The 20,301-nt window shown below is 55.0% G+C and overlaps 1 protein-coding gene across 14 annotated transcripts in view; it reads left to right on the forward strand.

The window, feature by feature from the left end:
* NFASC (neurofascin) overlaps positions 1-20,301 on the forward strand; it is a 174,727-nt gene that overhangs the window by 101,907 nt on the left and 52,519 nt on the right. For 7 of the 14 annotated variants that reach the window (XM_056118921.1, XM_056118929.1, XM_056118930.1 and 4 more), the window contains exons 3-8: positions 10,528-10,711; positions 14,915-14,932; positions 15,549-15,654; positions 16,892-17,088; positions 17,455-17,577; positions 18,110-18,280. In XM_056118921.1, the coding sequence (XP_055974896.1) occupies positions 10,528-10,711; positions 14,915-14,932; positions 15,549-15,654; positions 16,892-17,088; positions 17,455-17,577; positions 18,110-18,280 (799 nt within the window). The remainder of the gene's footprint in view (positions 1-10,527; positions 10,712-14,914; positions 14,933-15,548; positions 15,655-16,891; positions 17,089-17,454; positions 17,578-18,109; positions 18,281-20,301) is intronic. The other 7 variants (XM_056118923.1, XM_056118931.1, XM_056118932.1 and 4 more) reach the window with 1 other exon arrangement.

Genomic DNA, 20,301 nt, shown 5'->3' on the forward strand with positions numbered 1-20,301 from the left:
GGGAAGTAGGCTGAGCATTTGGGGAAACCATCGTCAAAGTGGATGATGCCACCTCCAGGGGCTGCTGGAATGATCCAGGAGAAGCCACAGAAGTCTTGGAGACAGCTGAAGGCCACTGCTTGTTCACTTAAGGATGGTAGATTTTGCCTTCGGTGAACTCCTTCAACTGTCTCTTTTACTAACAAACCAACTGGTGGTTTGCCCTATTACCTTGTGCTCTGGTCACTGCCTCTGAAATTATCCTTGAGAGCATTCCAGGAGCCAGTGAGTTTTCATTGTTTACTCTCCAATGGGCCAGGGGAACAAAAGGGGCTCTAAATCCAGCATACAGGTCTCGAAACAAGAAACGATTTTATATGTGAAAGTAGGCAGTATCCAAATGGTGCACATTTTAATGAGTGGGGGTGGGGGTGGCAACATTTCTTCTCCCTCTGCTGAGGAGAATGGGGGAAATTAGTCTATTTTTAGTACGAAGTGGAATGCATCAAAGGCCAGCAAATGAGGGTTCCAGAAAAATTAAAAGTAGCACCCCAAATGCTGACCAAGAACACAGAATCCAAGAAGGAAGTCGAAAAGCGAACATGAATGAAGATGCAGGTTCCAGAGACGATGGTCATAGCAGCAAATAATGAAGGAGCTCCACATTCAAGATTAGCAGATTCCAAGAACCGCAGTTCAGTAAATTTTCATTACTCCACCGGCGCTAAAAAACACCACCTCACGTACTTTGACTCCATGAAAGACCTCTAAATTTTCTGGATAATGTGGACCTCCTCCAACCCCTCAAAATGAAAAACAGTTCCACACAGCAGGCAGAAAAACAAGTGAGCGCTCTGTGAATATGCAGTTCGTCAGAAGGGAGAGTGGTCAGAAACGACTCCATCCCTGTGCTATGTGGTGAACATGTCACCTCTCCTAATCCTCATCTCAACACCAGTCGTCAGGCACAGCGTGTCAGATACAGTTCGAGCGAGCATAGGAACTTGGATAGACTTGACTGCTACAGATACAGCTGCATCAGGGTGACAGGGAACCTAAGTAGTCAGCTACAAGTTCTGGAAAAGGAGAACAAAGAGCTTGCTAGAGGAGAAGCGATCATGTGCTCAATTACTATAGCACCTGGTTCTGTTTTCACTGCTAGAGGTAACTCCAGCTCTCTCGAAATTGTTTGCAAACATACTATAATAAAAGGGAGGTAGATTTCCAGGGGGACTTTGGATTTTTTTTAATGCAAAGGGGATGGTAGGTCAAATAAGTTTGGGCACCTCGGCTCTAGCACCTGGCCTTGAGGTTCTGTGTATTGACCTTGTGTAGGTTGAATAAGACAATTTCAGGTCTCCCAGAAAGCACTGAAGCTGGGAAGACAGTCACTTACACCGGGAAGCACCTCAGAATGCTCAGGGGCTCAGAGGACAGGAGCGTAATCCAGCCCTAATTTGCATGCAGGGAAACCAAGGCAGGCTTCCCAGGTGCCGTGAACCTGGCTGAACATGAGCTAAATGAGGGAAAGCAAATAAAGCAGCAAAGGGAGAGAACGGCTTGTATAAAGTTTATGTGGGGAAACACCTTCAGGGCCCCCTGCCCCCCCCCCGGAAGAGTTGTTGGTTCTAAGCTGGCGGGCGAGGACACATTCCCGGGGAAGGAGAAGGGAGGCTCCGAGTTCTGGGGCAGCAGGCCAGCCTTCCTGACTGCTTGAGGAGCGCGGTGGCCTGGTTTGACTCGTTGGGAGGGCCAGCAGAGGCTGGAGGGAGGACTGCAGATGAATCCGCCCGCATCCTGATGCTGCCAAGAGGGTGGGCCACCGATGTCTAGTGTCCTGTCTGTTCTGTCGCTCAGTTGGGGTGGGGCTGGGCGGCGTGGGGGTGCCAAATGAGCAGGAGCTGTTCTTACTCAGAAATGATTCCGGTTAAGCAGACCAGAAGGCAGCAGGGGACTTGATGGGGGGGGGGGGGTGGGTAGGAGAAGGAGGGGGTTGAAGCCCCTTTCGGAGGACCTGGGATGGAAGGATAGAGGCAGCGGAGATGGGGGACAGAAGAAGTGGGGGTGTCAGGAGTGGAGCCCAGGTAGTCTGGAGGGGACTAACCAAGTGCCGGCTCCTGGCCTTCTCTTGCTTGTGAAGGCAGGAGGCTGGTGCGGGCAGCCCGCGGGCACTGTGACCCCAGCCTCGTGCACTCTGCTCACCCATGCCAGCACTGTACCCACATTGTCTTGCCAGTGGGGTGGGGTGGAGGGGGGTGGATTGTGTTTGGAAAGTCAGGCCACTGCAAGCGTGCTTCCAGTTCTTTTATCAACAGAATTCTTTCTTCAACAAACCTTTTAGGCAAAACCTTGGCCTAAAATAGAACCCGTGAAACAGCTTTGGCCTTGGGGCAGGGAAGGGGGCAACAGGCCCTGCAGAGAAAAGGGCTCAGAGCCACTTCAGCTGAAAATCCAGCTCTGGAAGATTCTGCACAGCCCTTCAGCTCTGTCCACAGCACTCCGACATCTTTTTTTTTTCTCAAATGAATCATTGTGAGGTACAGCTACAGACTTGTAAACGTTTGTGCTTACATTTCAGTCATACAATGATCAAGTACCCATCCCTCCACCAGTGCCCATTCTCCACCACCAGTGTTCCCAGTATCCCTCCCACCACCACCCCCCATCCCCCCACCCTGCCCTGCCCCTGTGGTAGGGCATTCCCTTTTGCTCTCTCTCTCTCCTTTTGGGTGTTGTGGTTTGCAATAGAGGTATTGAGTGGCCATCATTCGGTCTGTAATCTACTTGCAGCACGTTTCTCCCATCCCGAGTGGGCCCTTCAAGCACCCCATACTTGGTGATCCCTTCTCTGTCTGAGCTGCCTCTTCCCCCAGCATGTGAGGCCGGCTTCCAAGCCATGGAGCAATCTTCCTGGTACTCATCTCTACTATTCTTGGGTGTAAATCTCCTATTCTGTTACTTTGTATTCCACAAATCACTCCGACATTTTGGATTAAACCCTGGTGCTGTGTGAGGCTGCAGCCATTGGTGACTTTCTTAGAAAAACCATAAGGTTTCACCCCACGGCCAGGAGCACCCAGAGTTTCCTGAGGGGCCCCCACTGCTCAGAACCTGATATCTCTTCTGCAGGCTCAGAGGGCACTTGGGAAGACCACAGCACCTGGGGGTGGGGTTCTGTGTGTGACCCCACCATGCAGCCCCCCTGCCCCGAACCCTCTCTCTGCTCTGCAGCCACTGAATTCTGTCTCCCTAGTTCTGCCTTTTCACAAATGCCGGAGTTTAAAATCATAGCGGTGCCGCCTTTCCCGAGGGCTTTCACGTCAGCCCTTCGCGTCGAAGCCATCCTGTCTCCCCAGGACCTGCGAGCACCTTCTCCGTGGTTCTGGAGGTGGCTCTGGGGCCCCAGTGTGTGGCACAGTGTCCGTGGTCATCCCCCTCAGGAAACCCACGTCGGTGCTTGCGAGTTGGCGGGCAAAGCACTGGAGATGTGGAGCATCGTGGCTGTTTTTCCCCGGGTGCTTTTGTGGAACACTCAGTTCCAGTCTTCCTGCTGGGAACCGCGCCCACCAGCAGAGCTTCAGCTCTCGTCCTACTCCAGGAAGGGAGGGAAGGACCTGAGAGCACTTCGGGCCTGGGCAGCGCTGCCCCAGGTCCCAGTCTTGGGGTCAGACGTGTTGTGACCACTGGCACAGCCCATCCACAAAGGGGCTGCAGGAAGGTGGGGCTTCCCAGCTTCCCCGGTGACAGCTTGCAGGAGCTCTGGGCCTCTGCTCCGTCTGCCAGCACAGCTTGTGGGAACAACCCCGGAGCTCCCCAGTCTGGGGAAGGAAAGCGAGGCTGGGAAGAAGCAAACCAGCAAGGCAGCTGTGGTCCTGGTGGTCCCGCTCACTGAGGTCACTGGTGGCACATGCAGATGGCTTGTCTGCTCCCTTCCCAGGAACTGCCAGTCCAGGTGGCATCCAGGCCCGGGCTGTGACTGTGCCCCAGGCTGTGCTGTGCGGAGTGCTTTCGTGTGTGTGTGTGTGTGTGTGTGTGTGTGCGTGCCCACGCGCGTGTGTGTGTTAGTGCTGTCTGCATTTTTCAGAGGGGAAATACAAAGCTCTGGAGGAGATCAGTGCGTGCCTGTGACCCCTCCCCCCCACCTCATACGGGGCATCCCTCTGGCTCCAACTCAGGGAGCTGACCCAGAGCTACTGTGCCCCAACAAAGTTCTCGATCAATCTGCTCACCCCCAAGGTGCCAGAGGTCCCCATCTTGGGGCGTTTAGAAGCCAAATCTCCCAGCAGGCTTGCAGGCTCAGAGCAATTGATTCTGAGCTTATCCAAGTGCCTGAAGCAAATACGTTAGGTAAGTCAGGAGCTAGGGATATTCGAATGAAACAAGACTTTGGCCACTTGCAAGGCCTCAAGTCTGAGGACTCAGGAACCTGAGTACTTATGTCCTGTTCAGGACATTCTGGGCACATTGCTAGCAATGCTCTTGGCCACCTGCCATCCGGACTCTTCAAAGCAGTCACGTAGTGGAACGTTCGTTTTGTATTCTGGTAGCTCTGTTCCCTTTTTCTTTTTCTTTTTTCCCATAGACGTGTGTGTGTGTGTGTGTGTGTGTGTGTGTGTGTGTGTGTGTGTGTAGCAGGACGTCAAATATACAAATAGTGAATTTATCATAGAATTAATCACGGCTTATAGCATCTGTCCACACCAGATTTCTCCTTTAGTTTTTCTTTTATCTTCTTCCTGGTCCTCTCTTGCAGAGCTCTTCACTCTGATGTATCATTTTTTTTTTTAGAGGTTCATTTTAGAGAACTCTCAAAACAACAAACACTGTCCTCCCGTTGTTCATCGATTTGCTCGAGCGGGCCCAGTAACATCTCCATTTTTTTGAGACTTGTTGTTACTGTGTTTGGCATATTGAATACGTCGTGGGTAGCTTGCCAGGCTTTGCTGAGCGGGCGAGATATTCTCAGTAGCTTGCCGGGCTCTCCGAGAGGGGCGGGGGAATTGAACCCAGCTCGGCTGGGCTGGCCGCACGCAAGGCAAATGCCCTATTGCTGTGCTATCGCTCCAGCCCAGAGAACTCTCATTTTATTTTATTTATTGGCTTTTTTGGTCACACCTGGCAATGTACAGGGGTTACTCCTGGCTCTGCACTTAGGAATCACTCCTGGCGGTACTCAGGGGACCATATGGGATGCTGGGAATTGAACTTGAGTCAGCCACCTGCAAGGCAAACGCCCTATCTGCTGTACTATCTCCAGCGCCCTGATGTATCATTTTATAGCCGTATGAGCCTCTGAATTCTCGGGCCCGACCTGAGAGGATCCTTCAAGCCCCTGGTGTCTGTAGTGTGTGGAGCGAGTCCAGAGTTCCAGAGTTCACGGATGTCGTGGCTGGACTGCTGGAGTTGGTTAGGAGTCCCTGGGCCTGCATTTAAAGGCTGTGCTCTGACCCCTCTGCCAGCCTCTCCCCGACTCCCTATCATGGGCTTTCCTCATCCTCCTGGGATGCTGCAGCTGAGGGGCCCCCCTCCTGCATCCACACCCTCCACCCACCACACACACATACTTCTGCACCCTCAGCATGGCTTCTCCTACTGTCGGAAGGACCAGCAGGATGCTGGTACAGAGGCGCCCGGGCCACACGCCGGGGACTGCAAGAAACAGATGGAGTGGACTTGCTGCTGTCTGTAGTGGTCAGGAGGGGGCTGAGATGCTGGGGTCCTTCCTCCTCACTCTGCTGCATTGTGGGGCACAGCCCTACTCCCAGGCCCAGACGGAGAGTTGACACTTCCTTTCTGGAGAGAAACGCCAGATTGGGCCAGGCCCAGTGCAGGCGGGAGAGTCCCAGCTTCCCGGTTCTGCCCCGCCTCCAGTCACCAGCTTTGCTCTGTCCTTCTGGATTTCCTGTTGGGAGCATTTCTGAGAAACAGGAGCGTTCTGTATGTGACCTTCTCTGTGGGCTCCTGCCTTTGAGAATGATGATTTCAGGGTTCGGTCACTCAGGCAGGGACAGATGCTTCTTTCCTTCTGTGACTGCAGCTCTATCCCTGGATGTGGAGATAGTGATGTGATCACGAAGCAGCCAGCCAGGGACACGGCTGCTGCCTCTGCCTCTGGAAAGCCCCTGGCGACATTGCCATGCACTGGGGCGTCTGTTGAGCACGAGTTTTTAACTCTTTATGGCAGAAAACTAGGAGGAGAGCTATGGGATCAAATACTAATCTTGTCAATAATGGAGAAATAGTACGGCAGGTAGGGCATTTGCCTTGCACATGTGCCTTGCACGTTGCCAACCAGAATTTGATCCCCTGCTTCCACTATGGACCCCTGAGCACTGCCTGGAGTGTAATGTGCAAAGCAAATGCCCTACCTGCAGAGTGCAGAGGCAGGAGTGACCCCTGAGCACTGCTGGGTGTGGCCCCCCTGTGAAGTCAGTTTCTTGAGGAACATGCCAAACCATGCATATCTTTCCTGAAGAGCAGCTTTACTCTGGGATCTTCTTGTATGAGGGGCATGGAAAGTGGGTCGGGGGGAGTGCTGGGCTGAGACTGGGGACCCGACTTCCTGCTGAAGCTCTGCAGGACGGTCAGGGGCGATCTTACACCTGCCCTATGCTCTTCCTGGGCTCTGGCCGCCTTCTCTGAATATCCAGGGGACCGCATAAAACAACTCTTTAAGTTCCCTACAACCCTTAAATTTTTATGAGGGGAATCAGGTTTCAGAGATAAAGGAGAGAGAATTGACAGCAAAATGGGATTGTTTCTGTTATCTCTCCACTTTGTGTGTGTGTGTGTTTTAATGCTCATTAAGACACCCCAAAATAATTGGACTTTTCTCGTGCCGGAGTGTGTCTGGGTAATGAACAGCATCTGCCTTTCTGTTTTTGTCAGGGTCTCTAGAATTAGCTGGCCTCCTCCTTCCCATCACTTCCTGACACCTCCTGGACAGAAAAACTTGATGGTGGCCACAGGCCCAGGACAGGGTCCTCCTCCAGTCCTCTAGGAACAAATGCTGAGCTGCCCCTCATTCCCCTTCCCTCTGCACTGATGCCCGTGAGGCAGGCGACCCCGACTGGGGAGGCTCGGAGAAGTTGGGCTACTCTGATTCAGTGAGGAGGAGGAACCGCAGTCCTCCCTGAGGGCTTCCAACTGGTGCCCCTCCTCAAGGGATCTTCGCCTACCTTCAGCTGCTCCCACTGGGGCGTACTTTTCTGCCCCCTTGTGGGCAGCCTGGGCCCGTCTGTAGCCTGGGCCTAAAGCTGGCGCTCTTCTGCGCCACCTAGTGGCTCTCTAGGAAATGCAAGGCTTGCAAACGCGATCTGGGTTTCCTTTCCGTGTTTCATCACCCAGTCAGAACACCCACTTTAAGCCCCACTCTAGCGCTAGGACCACACAGTGTTAGGTCCCTCCCATCCTACAGAGTTTTTTCCCCAGGGGACACAGAGAGCGGATTTCAGAGTGACGACACGGCATAAAGAAATAGCTCGGGGCTCATGGGTGTTCAGAACATGGGTGTGGAAAGTCCTTTGGAAGAAGTCAGAGAGTTCCAAGATGTGTGAATCTGCAGGACGTGCGGTATGCCTGAGAACCAGGCGGCCCCAGGTGGGGAGGTGATGATGAGCACCAGGCTTCGAGAGACTGTGTGAGGCAGGTTCTGTGCACCTCAGGGACCTTAGCGTGGACCCAGGCGGGTACCCTGACATCTGTGTACTTTGGAAATCACAGCTCTGGCAGAGAACGAGCCCGAGGAAAGCATATGGTGGGAAACAGTTAGGAAGTGACTTCAGTCACAGGTAGGAGAGGACAGTGGCCCAAATCAAGTGGATGCAGTATGCAGGGAGGCAGTGGACAGAGTCGAGAGAGACCTGTGGGTCCAAGAAAGAAATTGCTTAAGTGACTCAGAATCTGTCAGGCTGGTGGGGAACCGTCTGCTCCCGGCGGCAGGATCAGCGTCCATTCTGTGTGGTGAAGCCGGCCTGTGTCCATTCACTTGGGCAGTCTGTCCATCTGGGAAGCCCGAGGCACTCAGGAACACCCTCCTGCTGACCTCTCACCTGGCCTCACGCTGGGTTCAGACTTTTGACTCTCCAGAAATCCTGATATTCTGTATCTGAGCTCAACCAAAACAAGAAGGAAAAGGTTTGCCCCCTTAGGGTCAACCTCTTGGCTGGCATCTGTCGCCCTCTGGTAGGATCTGGAATGAGTCCTTGTCCTGGAGGAGGAAGGCAGGGGGCTCACGCTGCCTGCCCCAGGGGGCACCCATCCTGTGCTGTCATTTTGACACTGCCCTTACCTTTAAAGGACTGTATCAGGGACTGCCCCATCTCCCACATCTCACCCTCACAGATTGTCTGCTGAAATCATTCATTTCAAAGAGTCCTATGGGACTCAGCAGTGAATCCCGGAAGACAGCAGCTCACCACAGATTCCTCTTGACCCCCTGCAGAGGCGATTTCACCAGGGCAGCTCAGATAGAGTGGGTGTCCTCTCTCTGTCCGCTCCAGACGAACCCCTGGTGACCAAAAACTTCCAGAAGATAAACCCAAGTATCCGGGACCAGGGACTGAAGACTCCAGGCCACGTGGCGGTGGTGGGGGTGGGCTGTCCCTTCCCATCTACCCATCCCTTCAGGGTCTTGGCTGTCGCACCCATGAAATGCCTCCAGGTGCCATTTCAGCACCTCACCAGCCTTGATTTAGAGACTCACAAATGAATCTCATAATGTTGTAACTCCCTACAGAGATGTCTTTGGACCCCAATCGCTTACAATTTTAGAATTCCAGGAGCACACAGCCGCAAAAGCAGACACATGACCTCTCATGATAGTCATAATAAGCATTTGAAAATTAATTGTCTAGCATCTGCCTGTGGCAGGTAGGCTTGAATGGAGGTGGGAACATTTGAAATAATGGTGGTGGGATTGGTGTTGAAATATTGAATGTAGTCAATGTGAACAACCTTACAAAAATAAAAGTTAAAAAATTTTTTAAAAAGAATATTAGGAGCTAGTATTCAGAAGGGAGTGATTTATGTTGCTACTCTATATGCCTCCTCATGCAAACAACCAGCGAGGTCACCTTTACTTACAATGGCCTGAAGGTAGTTTCAGGAGAAAAAAATGACAAATTCAGAGGTGACTGGAAAGTAAACTAATTTATCCCCGCCCTTCAAATCCCTGCAGAGACAGGGAAAGATGAAAAATCGCTCTTTACATAGGTGGGAAGTTAAGAATTCATTTGAGGACAACCTGCCTTGTTGATATCCTGGTTTTGGGGGGGGTTGTTGTTGGTAATTAGAAAGTGAAATGGATTTTGTTATATTGACCATATATCCAGGAATCTTGCTAAGATGATTTATTAATTTCAAAGGTGTCGTGGCTAGAGAGATAGTACAGTGGAGAGGGCATTTGCCTTGCCCATGGCCAAGCTGGGTTTGATGCCCAGCATCCCATATGGTCCCCCAAGCACCTCCAGGAGTGATCCCCGAGTGCAGAGCCACTGGGTGTGGCCCAAAAATAAAAATAAAATTAAAAAATAAGTTTAAAAAGAGCCGTATGGGCAACTGCTTGCACCTTTCTAACTACCCCACCTCGCGCCCACCTTCATCTTTCCCTCCTTGGACCAGAGGCCGGCTCAGCCGCACACACCTGCCTCCCTGCCTGCCCCAGGCCCTGCACGGGATGCGGAGATGCAGAGAGGTTGTGACCGGGGCTTCTTGCTGGCATATGAGTTCTCAGAGCTGGGCCCCAGGCCTTGTGACAATCCTGTGTAGGATCACGCTTCCTGCAAGCCAGAGTACTCAAGTAGGGGATGGTTGAGCAGGAGACCCTCCAAGAGACAGCAGCAATGTCGAGAGACATTGGGGTCATGTCGCTGAATGTGGGGTGGAGTGATGAAACATTTGACTTTTCAAGGTTTCTGAACACGAACCCAAACTTCGAGCAAAATCCATCGAATCTTGAATCCGGGTGTTTCTGGCAGGCTCGCTTGAGTTGTGTTTCTTGGGTAGAAGGGTCAGGAGTAGAGAAAGGACAAGGAACCCTGATTAGAGCAGGGCGGGATCAAGTGATGCTGCTAAACCCACCTTTGTGCCCCGCAGTTCCCACTGCTAACGCCAGATGTCTGTCACGCAAGGTGACAGTGAGAAGCCTCATCCTAGGGCTGGAGCGGTAGTACAATGGGAGGGTACTTGCTCTGAGCCCCACCGGGGGTGGCACCTGAGTGCAGAGCCAGGAGTAACCCCTGAGCATTGCCAAGTGTGGCCCCCAAACAAAACAAAAATCCTGTTCAGAGCAATAGTACTGTGTGTAGGGTGCTTGCTCTGCACACGGCCTATCTGGATTCCATTCCTCGCACCGTTACGGTTCCCTGAGCCCTTCCAGGAATGACCCCTGAGCACAGAGCTAGGAATAAGCCCCAACACTGTAGGATGTGGCTCCCCAAACAGACAAAATGTCTTATCCTAGAACATCTGTGTGTGGCTTGAAGGCCCTCAGAGCTGAGGCATCGCTGAAGCCACAGAAAACTTCACCTGCTGTGTTTCTCTTCACAGCTGACCTCTGTCAGGAAGGCCGAGGAGCTGGAGCGGCTGGAGGTGGCCAGACCCCGTGGGCCAGGGAGCAGGGAGCCGGAGCAGGCGCCCAGGATGGCCTGGCAGCCCCCGCCACCCTGGCTCTGCGCCGCCGGCCTCCTCTGCCTCCTCAGCCTGGGCGCGGCCATCGAGATTCCCATGGACCGTGAGTGCTGCTTCTGCCTCTTCATTCTGCTTGGGGCCGAGGAGGTTGGGACCGTTGAAACCCTTTCAGGGAAAGGAGCAAAGGATGGGATCATGTGCTTCACACGAGGGGTGCCTGGGTTCCACCCCTGGCATCACGTGGTTCCCCAGCACCTCTGGGTCTGCTCCCCCCGCAAAGAAAAACATTCGTGGACGTTGTGGGCGGGGGTGAGGACTGTGGATTTGGGACTTAGAGCCCGTTTCCTGTTGGAGGGCTGGTGATGGAAGGACTCTGGCGGGGTTGGGGGGGTGGCGCAGATGTAGGACGATGGAAGGCTGGCACTCTCAGGCTTTCAGGAGGCGTGGGGGTCCCCCAACATCCGCCCATCGGTAAGCTGCAGCTCTTCCTTACCTTCCTCGTGTCTGTGTGTCCAGAGATCCTTCACGCCTTCTTAGCAATAGAGCTTGGGAAGGGGGTTCCCTCCCCGAAGCGGGTGACTCGGTGAGACAGTAAAGCAGCATGTGTGCCGGTACCCCCATGGGAGTGCCCAGCACTGAGCGCCCCGGGCCCTGCCCATGACCACACCACTTTCCTCTCCCTCACCCCACCAACCACTGAAGAGAAAGCCCGATCCTATGTTTCCCTGGTGGGATACTTTTGGTCCTCAGAATCCTAACAGGATTTGGGTCACTGGCAGACAGTTCGGTCCCCCGTGGCCTGCTCAGTGGTGGTCCAGGGAGCCACAGCTGCGCCCTGTGCCCTGCAGTTAAAGCGTGTCTTACCTTTGCCTCAGTTTTGACCCTTATTCCAGGACATCTTGGCAGCACAGGGTGAGAGTGAGGTCCCACTTTGGTCCCCTGTACCCTGCTTCCATGAAGGGAGGAGACCCACTCGCTGCCCTTGACTGGACTGTGTCCAGGTGTTAGCTGTTGGGGAGGACTGGGAAAGTGAGTCAGGAAGTGTCCCCCCCACCCCCCACATCTCCAGGGCTAGGATTGGGGGGTATTCTAGCTGAGCTGGAAGCATAGGAGCGGGAATCTCAGTTCCTCTCCGCTCTTCACCCGGAGGGCTGGGCACTCTCACTCAAGCGTGAGTGAAGGCCAGCAGGGTGGACGTTGCCCTGCCAGCAGCCCAGGCGTGAGCACATGTGTCCACTGGGGGAGGGGAGGGGAGGCCCGTTCCCATGGAGACCATCTGCTCTGGCTCTCGGAGACTTTCTCATTAACAGTCCCAGGCCAACCATCTAATCAGGAGCAGATAAGGCCGCGTCCCTGGAGGGGTGGGAGCATGTGCAGGAAACTGGGCCAGGAGAGCGCGGGGAAGGCTCATTTCTCTCCTGCGGCTTCTCTCCACCTGCCACCTCGTTCCTGGGGCCCGTGGCTCAGGTGTCCCGTGGGGTGGGCCCAGGAAGAGATGCTGTGGGTGTGTGGGTCTGTGGCAGGCAGGAGTCTCCAGGCACATCTCCTCCAAGTACTGCCCCTGGGCAGTGATCTCTGATGGCCCAGCTCTGTGTCCGTGAGGGCACCTGGAGCACCCCTTCCAGATGCTGAGAAAACTCAGGTCCTCACTTGTCAGCTTCCCAAGCAAAGCAGTGAGACTCACACAGAAAACTCAGGTCACTTGACCCTGGGGTCCCCAACCTGTCTGACTGGACCATCCCCACCTCACAGACTCCTGCCTCCTTTGAGTTCCTGGAACTGACCAGAACAGCCCTGTCAGGTGCCTGCCTAAGAGCCACGCTATGTGGGAGGCCTTCCTTGACCTGAAAGCTGTTCCACCAAGCTTCCCTGACACCCGGCTGGCAAGTTAGAACACTGAGGAGCAGAAAAATGAGGCGATTCCTCCGGCTTGTCAGTGCAGGGCTGGCGCAGATGTTGCAGGAGACAGTCCTCCACACCCCATCTGCGTCAGGGCAGGGAACTCCTGCCACCTGGTGGCTGCCCGCCTGGGGCCTGGGCCACGTGCCCAGGAGGAGTCTACAGGCGCTGAGCCTGGGCAGAGCAAGGAGGCTCCTCAAGGAAGGCCTCTGCTTCTCTTGCCCCCTGGTCCCCACACCATGGTCTCCCAGCGAGCCCCAACTCAGGATGCTCTGGGCTGCAAAGGGGTCAGATCCCTCTGGTCCCCTGCAGGATCGAGAAGCCCTGGCAGGATATCTCCTACTGACATCAACATAAAGCATCACCTGACCTGGAATAAGCAACTGGACCGCTTGACTTTGCAAGATGGTTCCTGTGAAAGGCTCATGTGCCCCCTGTGCCCTCATGCACTCAAGAGGCGGGCGTCCACAGGAGATCCCCAGAATGTGGAGCTCACACCACTGCCAGTTGGCACCTCCCCCACACACCCGCGCCAGCCCCATCCTCCCCTCTTGCTCCTTGAACTGGTTGAACTGGAATTGGTTTTTCTTTTTTGGGTCATACCTGGAGATACTCAGGGGTTACTCCTGACTCGCACTCAGGCATCACTCCTGGCAGTGCCTAGGGACCATATGGGATGGAGGGGATCGAACCCGGGTCTGCCTTGTGCAAAGTAAACCCACAGTACTGTTGCTCAGGCGCCCGCTCTCGCTCCTTGAGAGTTTCACTTCCACCCTACATATTTGAGAGAGCGCTCGGGGCTTGTCTGAGTTCAGCAAAGGCAGGGCGTCATCTGCAGCCTATGTTCCCCACGGCAACCTCAGGGTCCAGACACAGCACAAGCCAAATTCTTCTTACATTGGGCCTCCTAGGTGTGCTCTAGTTTTTGTTTCGCTTCGGGACCACACTTGAAAGTGCTTAGGGCTGACTCCTGGCTCTGCACTCAGGAATCACTCCTGGTGGACTGGAGAAACCATGAGAGTAAGGACCAGACCCAGGACTGCTTGCAAAGCAGGTGCCCACCCTGCTGTCCTATCTCCCTGGCTCCAGGCTCATGTGTGAGCGTTCTTGAGAGCTGCTTCCTGGAGCTTAGGCCTGAAGCTACCCTGCCTGCTGGCCCCTCAACACTTGCTTGCCTCTTAGGGGAGCCCTGCCTGTGCCTGGAAACAGGGCCCCTAGGCCACCCCAGAAAGCTGGTGTAATAGGCTCCCCAGCAGAGCCCTGAGCAGCTGCACAGGCCCCTTTTGGACTGCAGCCCCTGGCTGTTTCGGTGACACCAACAGTCACACACACTGTTCCCAGAGGGAGCAGCCTTGGAGCCCCAACAAGGCCGACTGGAGAGGGCTTGCTAAAAGTGAGCCTCCTCCCCTCTGCATGGGCCCTGCAGAGGAGAGCAGTGGCTGGCAGAAATAGTACCCCCACCTGTATCCCAGGACAGCCTGGACAACCCCTGTTTCTCCAAGCTGAGGGTGTCTGAGCCAGACCAAGAGAGAAGGCATCGGCATGGAGCAGCCCACACAGCCTCAGCCCTACCCAGGGAAGCCAAGGCCTTTTCCTCCCCCTTGGACCCCAACAGAGCAAATTTATCCTCCACACAATGCAGGAGTAGAAAGGAACCCAGAGCTCTGCTCTGACCCCAGAACCACATGGGCAGGATGCCCATGGCACAGAGAGCCACCTACCATCTCTCCCCAGGGTGGCCTGAAGGGTGACCGAGGGGACCGGAGCCATAGGACAGCGAGGAGGGTGTTGCCTTGCATGCAGCCCACCCGGGTTCAATCCCTGGCATCCTGTATGGTCTGGTGAGCCCACCAGGAATGATTAGTTTACAGCCAGGAGTAAACCCTGAACATGCTAGATATGGCCCCAAAGCAAGGAAGAAAACAAACAAAACCCCTTAAATTCCCCAAAACAAAACAAAACAAATACTTAAGAGAAAAGTAAAGGGGCGGCTGAAGGAGCCATGAGGAAGGAAGGTGACTTCATTGGCAATGGGGACCTGGCAGGCTGGGACCCCCTTTGCCATAGTGATGGCTCAGCCCATCCCTGGCATCGAGAGTGGACAGTGACACTCCTTCCCCTCAGAGCCCAATTGTCAAGCTGCACTGTCACCTTTGGCATCTGGACTTCCTGGTGCCAGTGTCCCTGGGGCAGGTGCTGGTCTCCTGCTTTCTTCGGGAAACGCTGAGAGAAGTCACTGCCCAGTCTGTCCCAGGGGGCTGCAGCCCTTCCCCTGAGCAGCGGGCAGGAGACTCAAGGCTCGGTGCCCCCATGCAGGTGGGAGGTGAGGACCTAATGAGTCTAATGGGCTGTGGGTCATAACGAGTCTTCTTCTCTCCCTCCCATGCTAACCCTCCGGAACTAACAGCAAGCATTCAGAACGAGCGTAAGTCCCGGGCCTCGGCAGCACCTCAGGCGGGGGAGGACAGGAGAGAGGGGCAGGGAAGGCTGGGAAGGAGATCTCGAGGGTCCCTGGCCTCTCTCCACTGCCTTGAAGCACCTATGAGGGGCACTTGGGTGCTGTCAGGGGGCCCCAGGCACTCAGTGGAGCTGGGCCATGGACCCCTGCTCTGGGACTCATCTCTAGAAAGTTCTTAGGCTCACCTTTCCCTCTCAGCATCCACTTCACTGCTTCAGCCACGGGCTGCCCCTCCAGCGCTCCCAGCCATTGTGGTCCCCGAGTCCTGAAAACTCACCTGCTCTAGCTGCTTCCTATATTTACTCAGTAGACATGAAGAACTGCTATGCCCTGGCGTGCTATTAAGCGCCAGGCTCTAAGATTGCATGAGACCAAAGCCCGTCTTTGCTTGACCTGGGAGATCCTAAAGGGTCTCCTCACGCACGCACCCCACCCCTGGGACCCCATTTAAGGAGCCGGCTCTCTAGAACGGGGCTGTCCCTCTCTGCCTCCTGCTGCCCGCTCAGCATGTGGCTCCTGAGCTCCTCCCGGCTCTGGGAGGACCCGTGAGCCCCCATCGACCCAGGCTCTATCCACCCCACAGTGTCGCAGCCCCCCACCATCACCAAGCAGTCTGTGAAGGACCACATCGTGGACCCCCGAGACAACATCCTGATCGAGTGTGAAGCCAAAGGGAACCCTGCCCCCAGGTGAGTCCAAGACGCAGTTGGAGTTCTAACAATCCGTCCCCACGGGGTGGAGGTCACAATTTGGAGACCTAGAAAACTTAGTTGACGAGAAAACCGCGGGACAGAAAACTTCCTGGCGCAGGTCGCCACCAGAGAGCTGAGCTCAGTCTTGTGTCCTGCCCAGAACCTTCCCTGTGCCCGCGTTCCCCTCACCCGCCTGTGCAGCTTCTAGAAGTGCCTGTCTCTCCTGGGAGTGGTGTTTGTGAGGGTTCACGAGAGGCAGGACAGGACTGGAGGGGTGCTACCCTGCTGTGTCGCCTACCCTGGAAAGGTTGTGTCCATGGGAAGAGGGGTGCAGCCACAGAGGCGCCCGGCAGGAAGGGTGAGCCCAGACTTAACCCCAGCACCGGACGTGCCCTGGCAAGTGATGAGCAGCCACGTCACCCACATTAAAAGCCACATCATGTGTGGACCCAGCCAGGCACGAGCTGATGGAAGGATCAGGCCTGGTGGGACCTCCAAGGGGGGTTTTCACAGGAGAAATGAGCCCAGGGACCCCTGCATGACCGGCTCCTACCCCTAGCACCCCCATGACCCCGTGGGAAAAGGGGGGACTGACCTGGAAGGGACAGGCAGTGCACAGAGGCCTTCCTGTTTCTAGGCTCTTTCCCATTGTCTTTCTGGGAACAATGGCTGTAGCCCCCAGAAGTTCCTGCATCTGCTTCTGCTGTTTTTAAGTGGTCTCCAGGAGAGCAAATTACACGTGCACATGTTGTACCCATATATATCCACACTTTTTTTCTTTTTTTTTTTCCTCTTTGTGTCACATCCTTTTTTTTTTTTTTGGGTCACACCCGGCGATGCTCAGGAGTTACTCCTGGCTCATGTACTCAGGAATTGCTCCGGCAGTGCTCAGGGGACCATATGGGGTGCTGGGAATCGAACCTGTTCATTTGGGGTGAAGCCAGAGTCATGATTTCAGATGCTCAGGCCGGGGTCGGAAGGCCCCATGGTAGCAGAGGGGGCTCACTGGATTTAACCTAAAACCCAACGCCCGCAGAGGACGTGGTCCCTGGGCCTCCTGCCGTGTGGGTCCTGCTCCCTGAGACTCACTGAGAACCTGCAGTCAGGGCTGCCCTGCAGATGGGTCGGTTGTCTAGGCCCACTGGGACAGAAGGACGATTCTGGGACTGAACTCCACGTCCCCCCGCCCCCGAGTCTCCCCTGGAGCCCACCAGTGACTCCTCCTCGTCCACAGCTTCCACTGGACCCGCAACAGCAGGTTCTTCAACATCGCCAAGGACCCCCGCGTGTCGATGAGGAGGCGGTCGGGGACCCTGGTGATCGACTTCCGCAGTGGTGGGCGGCCCGAGGAGTACGAGGGCGAGTATCAGTGCTTCGCCCGCAACAAGTTCGGCACAGCCCTGTCCAACCGGATTCGCCTGCAGGTGTCCAGTAAGTCGGGGCGAGGGCTGATGCACCATCCTACCCGGGGCCCCAAGCTTTGTTTGGCCCTGGGTCCCCTACATGACCTGCTTGCTTCCTGAGCAGGGGTGGCACCTCCGTCCCCAGCTCAGAAAGACCTCGGGAAGAGGAAGTTTCCCAGCACATGGCTCAACTTCTCCAGCCTGGAACCCTGGGCACCTTTGAAGATAAAAGCCCTCTCCCACCTCTCGTGGACTGCTCCCTGCTTCAGCCCTCCTCCCTTTGGCTTCCTTTCTCCCCTTCTTCCTCCAACCAGCCCCTGCACGTCTGCCTCTAGCCCTGCTCCTGCTCCAACCGACACCTTCACTGTGATCTCCTTTGTCTGCTTCTTCCCAGAATCTCCTCTGTGGCCTAAGGAGAACCTCGACCCTGTGGTGGTCCAAGAGGGCGCGCCCTTGACTCTACAGTGCAACCCCCCGCCTGGACTGCCCTCCCCAGTCATCTTCTGGATGAGCAGCTGTAAGTCCTGGGACCCCAAGATCATGGGTGTGTTTATCTCAGGGACGGCGGTGGTCTGTGAGACAGCTGTAATGGTGCCACACGGCCGAGAATAGTGTCTGCAGAGGGAGTTGCTAGCGCTCACTTCCTAACCCAACTGCTATGTGCTGTGTGATCTTGAGTGAGTTGTTTAAACAACTCTGGGCCTCATTTTCCTCTTCCGGAAACAGTAAGACTATAATTATATGTCTCTAAGAGAATTATTATAAGGATAACTCAACAAATACGTCCAAAGTTTGGAATAGGAACAGGCACACAGTGAGTGTCTTGGTCATATTTGTCATGAGGAAAAGGGGACTAGGGGGTGAGGAGGATCAGGAGGTAAGGACCAGGGGGTGTGGCCACATCTTTCAGTGGACTGATTAGACCACATGATGTTCCTGGCACCCCCGAGAAGCCCTTCCCAGATGATCCTGACTAGGCCTGTTGGGATGACTGCTGCTGTCTCTCCTGCTGTCCTGACTTCCGGCTGCCTGCCTCTGCTTCCTTGCAGCCATGGAACCAATCACCCAGGACAAGCGTGTCTCTCAGGGCCATAACGGAGACCTGTACTTCTCCAACGTGCTACTGCAGGACATGCAGACCGACTACAGCTGCAACGCCCGCTTCCACTTCACCCACACCATCCAGCAGAAGAACCCCTTCACCCTCAAGGTCCTCACCAGTAAGTGCCACCCTGCCCGGGGCGGGTGCCAGGGCAACAGCCCACTGAGCCCCAGCAGCCCTGGGGACCTGGATCTGGCAGGGGGAACACTGATTCTAAGGCCCATCTAGCAGTCTGGTCCTCGCTCTTTTACTTGCGCTCCTTGAGCCGTTCCTGGTTCTGAAGCTCTATGTTGGTGCTTCTCAAACTTTGTGGGGCTCCTGGCAGTCATCCCGGCCCCATCCCTGGCCTGCCGGGGACGTTCATGTCCGGTCAGTCTGGCCTCTTTGTTCTCCTGAAGCCCTCCATGGGATGGGACACACACCCGAATTTGAGAAGCACCAGTTTCCACGGCCATCTGGTCTCCCCCACGTGCCGGATGACTTTATTTCTGTTTATTGTTATCATTTTCTCCAAGAATAACGAAGACTGTCCAGATTCGCAGACTGTATAGACTGGCCCATATGGAATCACTCTGCTTACAAGTTACAGACTTATGTTTCCGTTCTGTTTGATTTTGTTTTGAATCTGATTTGTTTCTACTGGAGTTTCTTAACTGGGACAGCCGTGGTGGGCCTCCGTGGGGGCACCCGAGAAACAGGACAGGCCCGTGCTAGGCCTGTGCCACTCAGGACAGGAGCGTGGGCCACCGTGATTTCTGTCATGGGTTTGTGACACTCCTCATAGAACTCCAAAGACCTGAATCTTCCCACCTCCACAGCACCTGTTATTTCCAGTCTTGGGGACAGTGACAGTTTTTTGGGGGAATCGTGCAAGGAACCTGATTCTTTTGGCCATTGGCAACTCCCTGAGGTCAGATAAGTGAGGCTGAGCCCTGGCTTCCCAGAGCCTACACACACAGGTGGCAGTGTCCCCTGTGGTGTGGGGGACTGGGGCGAGGCTTGGGGTATTGTGCCCAAGTTTCAACCCCAAGCCTCAGATCCCCAATTGTGAAGAGACCCAGTTCCACACACGATAATGCAAAAGCAAAGGAACTTTATTATTATCCCAAGCCAGTGCTAGCTCAAGCTAGGGTCCAAGTCTCATCCAACACAGTGGAGTCTTGACAAGGACCCTGACTCCAATTCACAAGCAGTTTATATAGGGTTCAGTCAAGAAGCGGTTTATATACTGGTCTGTTTACAGCATTGCCCTATTACAACACTGGTCAGCAATTAGACAGCAAGTGCCAGTAATGGTTTGGGGTTCTTTCCAAGAAGGGTGCAGTGACCCCTCATGAATGGCCAGATCCAACTGCCCAGGTTCTTATCTAGCTGAATTACTCAACTGGGAGTGTACCAGAAACTATAAGGCCTGCTCTGGGAAAACAGAAACTGAGGCCTAGTTGAGACCTAATGTTAGCTGCAGCCTATTATGGCTTCTGAGGAGCCTGCTTTTGGGTCTCAGAGGGGGAGCCACCTCTGTCAGCACAGGTGAGGTAGCTGCTCTGTCCCTCCTGCCCCCCACAGGGCTGAGTCCTCCCTTTCCTCTGAGGAGGAGGAAACAGTCCCGGGTCTTCTATCCTCTGGGGCATTTCTTTTCTTCTCTTCTGTCACATTGACTTCCTCTTGTAGTTTGTTCTTCATTGGCTTCCTCTCGTCAGTTTTTCTTCCTCCCTCTTTTCCTTCCGTTCTCTCGAGTCTCCCCCACCCCCGCCCTACCCACCCCGCACGGCTCCCTCACGGTTCCTAATTGGCCTCGAGTAGCCTGGCAGGGAGCAGGAAATCCAGGGCCCAGGGCCCAGCCACGTGTTCCTGGCAAGGTCCCCAGCTTCAGTCTGCTACTGTCCCCTCCTTGGCTTTCCTATGCCAGACGCAGGCCCAGCTGGGAGGAGCGGGCAGGGGACCGTTGGAGAAGAAAGTTGGGTTGTCTACAGTGTCTCCTGGGTGTGCATCCAGGGTAGCCCCTCCAGCTGGCTGGGCTGCAGGGACAGTGTGGTCTGCCCGGGGCCTCAGCCTCCCTTCTGGAGCCAGAGCAGAGCTGGCAGCACTAGGCAAGGGGCGGCAGGGATGTAGGAGCCCATGCGCAGACACCTCAGCGCC

Source organism: Sorex fumeus, unplaced genomic scaffold (assembly GCF_029834395.1).
Source record: "Sorex fumeus unplaced genomic scaffold, SorFum_2.1 ptg000039l, whole genome shotgun sequence".
Lineage (NCBI taxonomy): Eukaryota > Metazoa > Chordata > Mammalia > Eulipotyphla > Soricidae > Sorex > Sorex fumeus.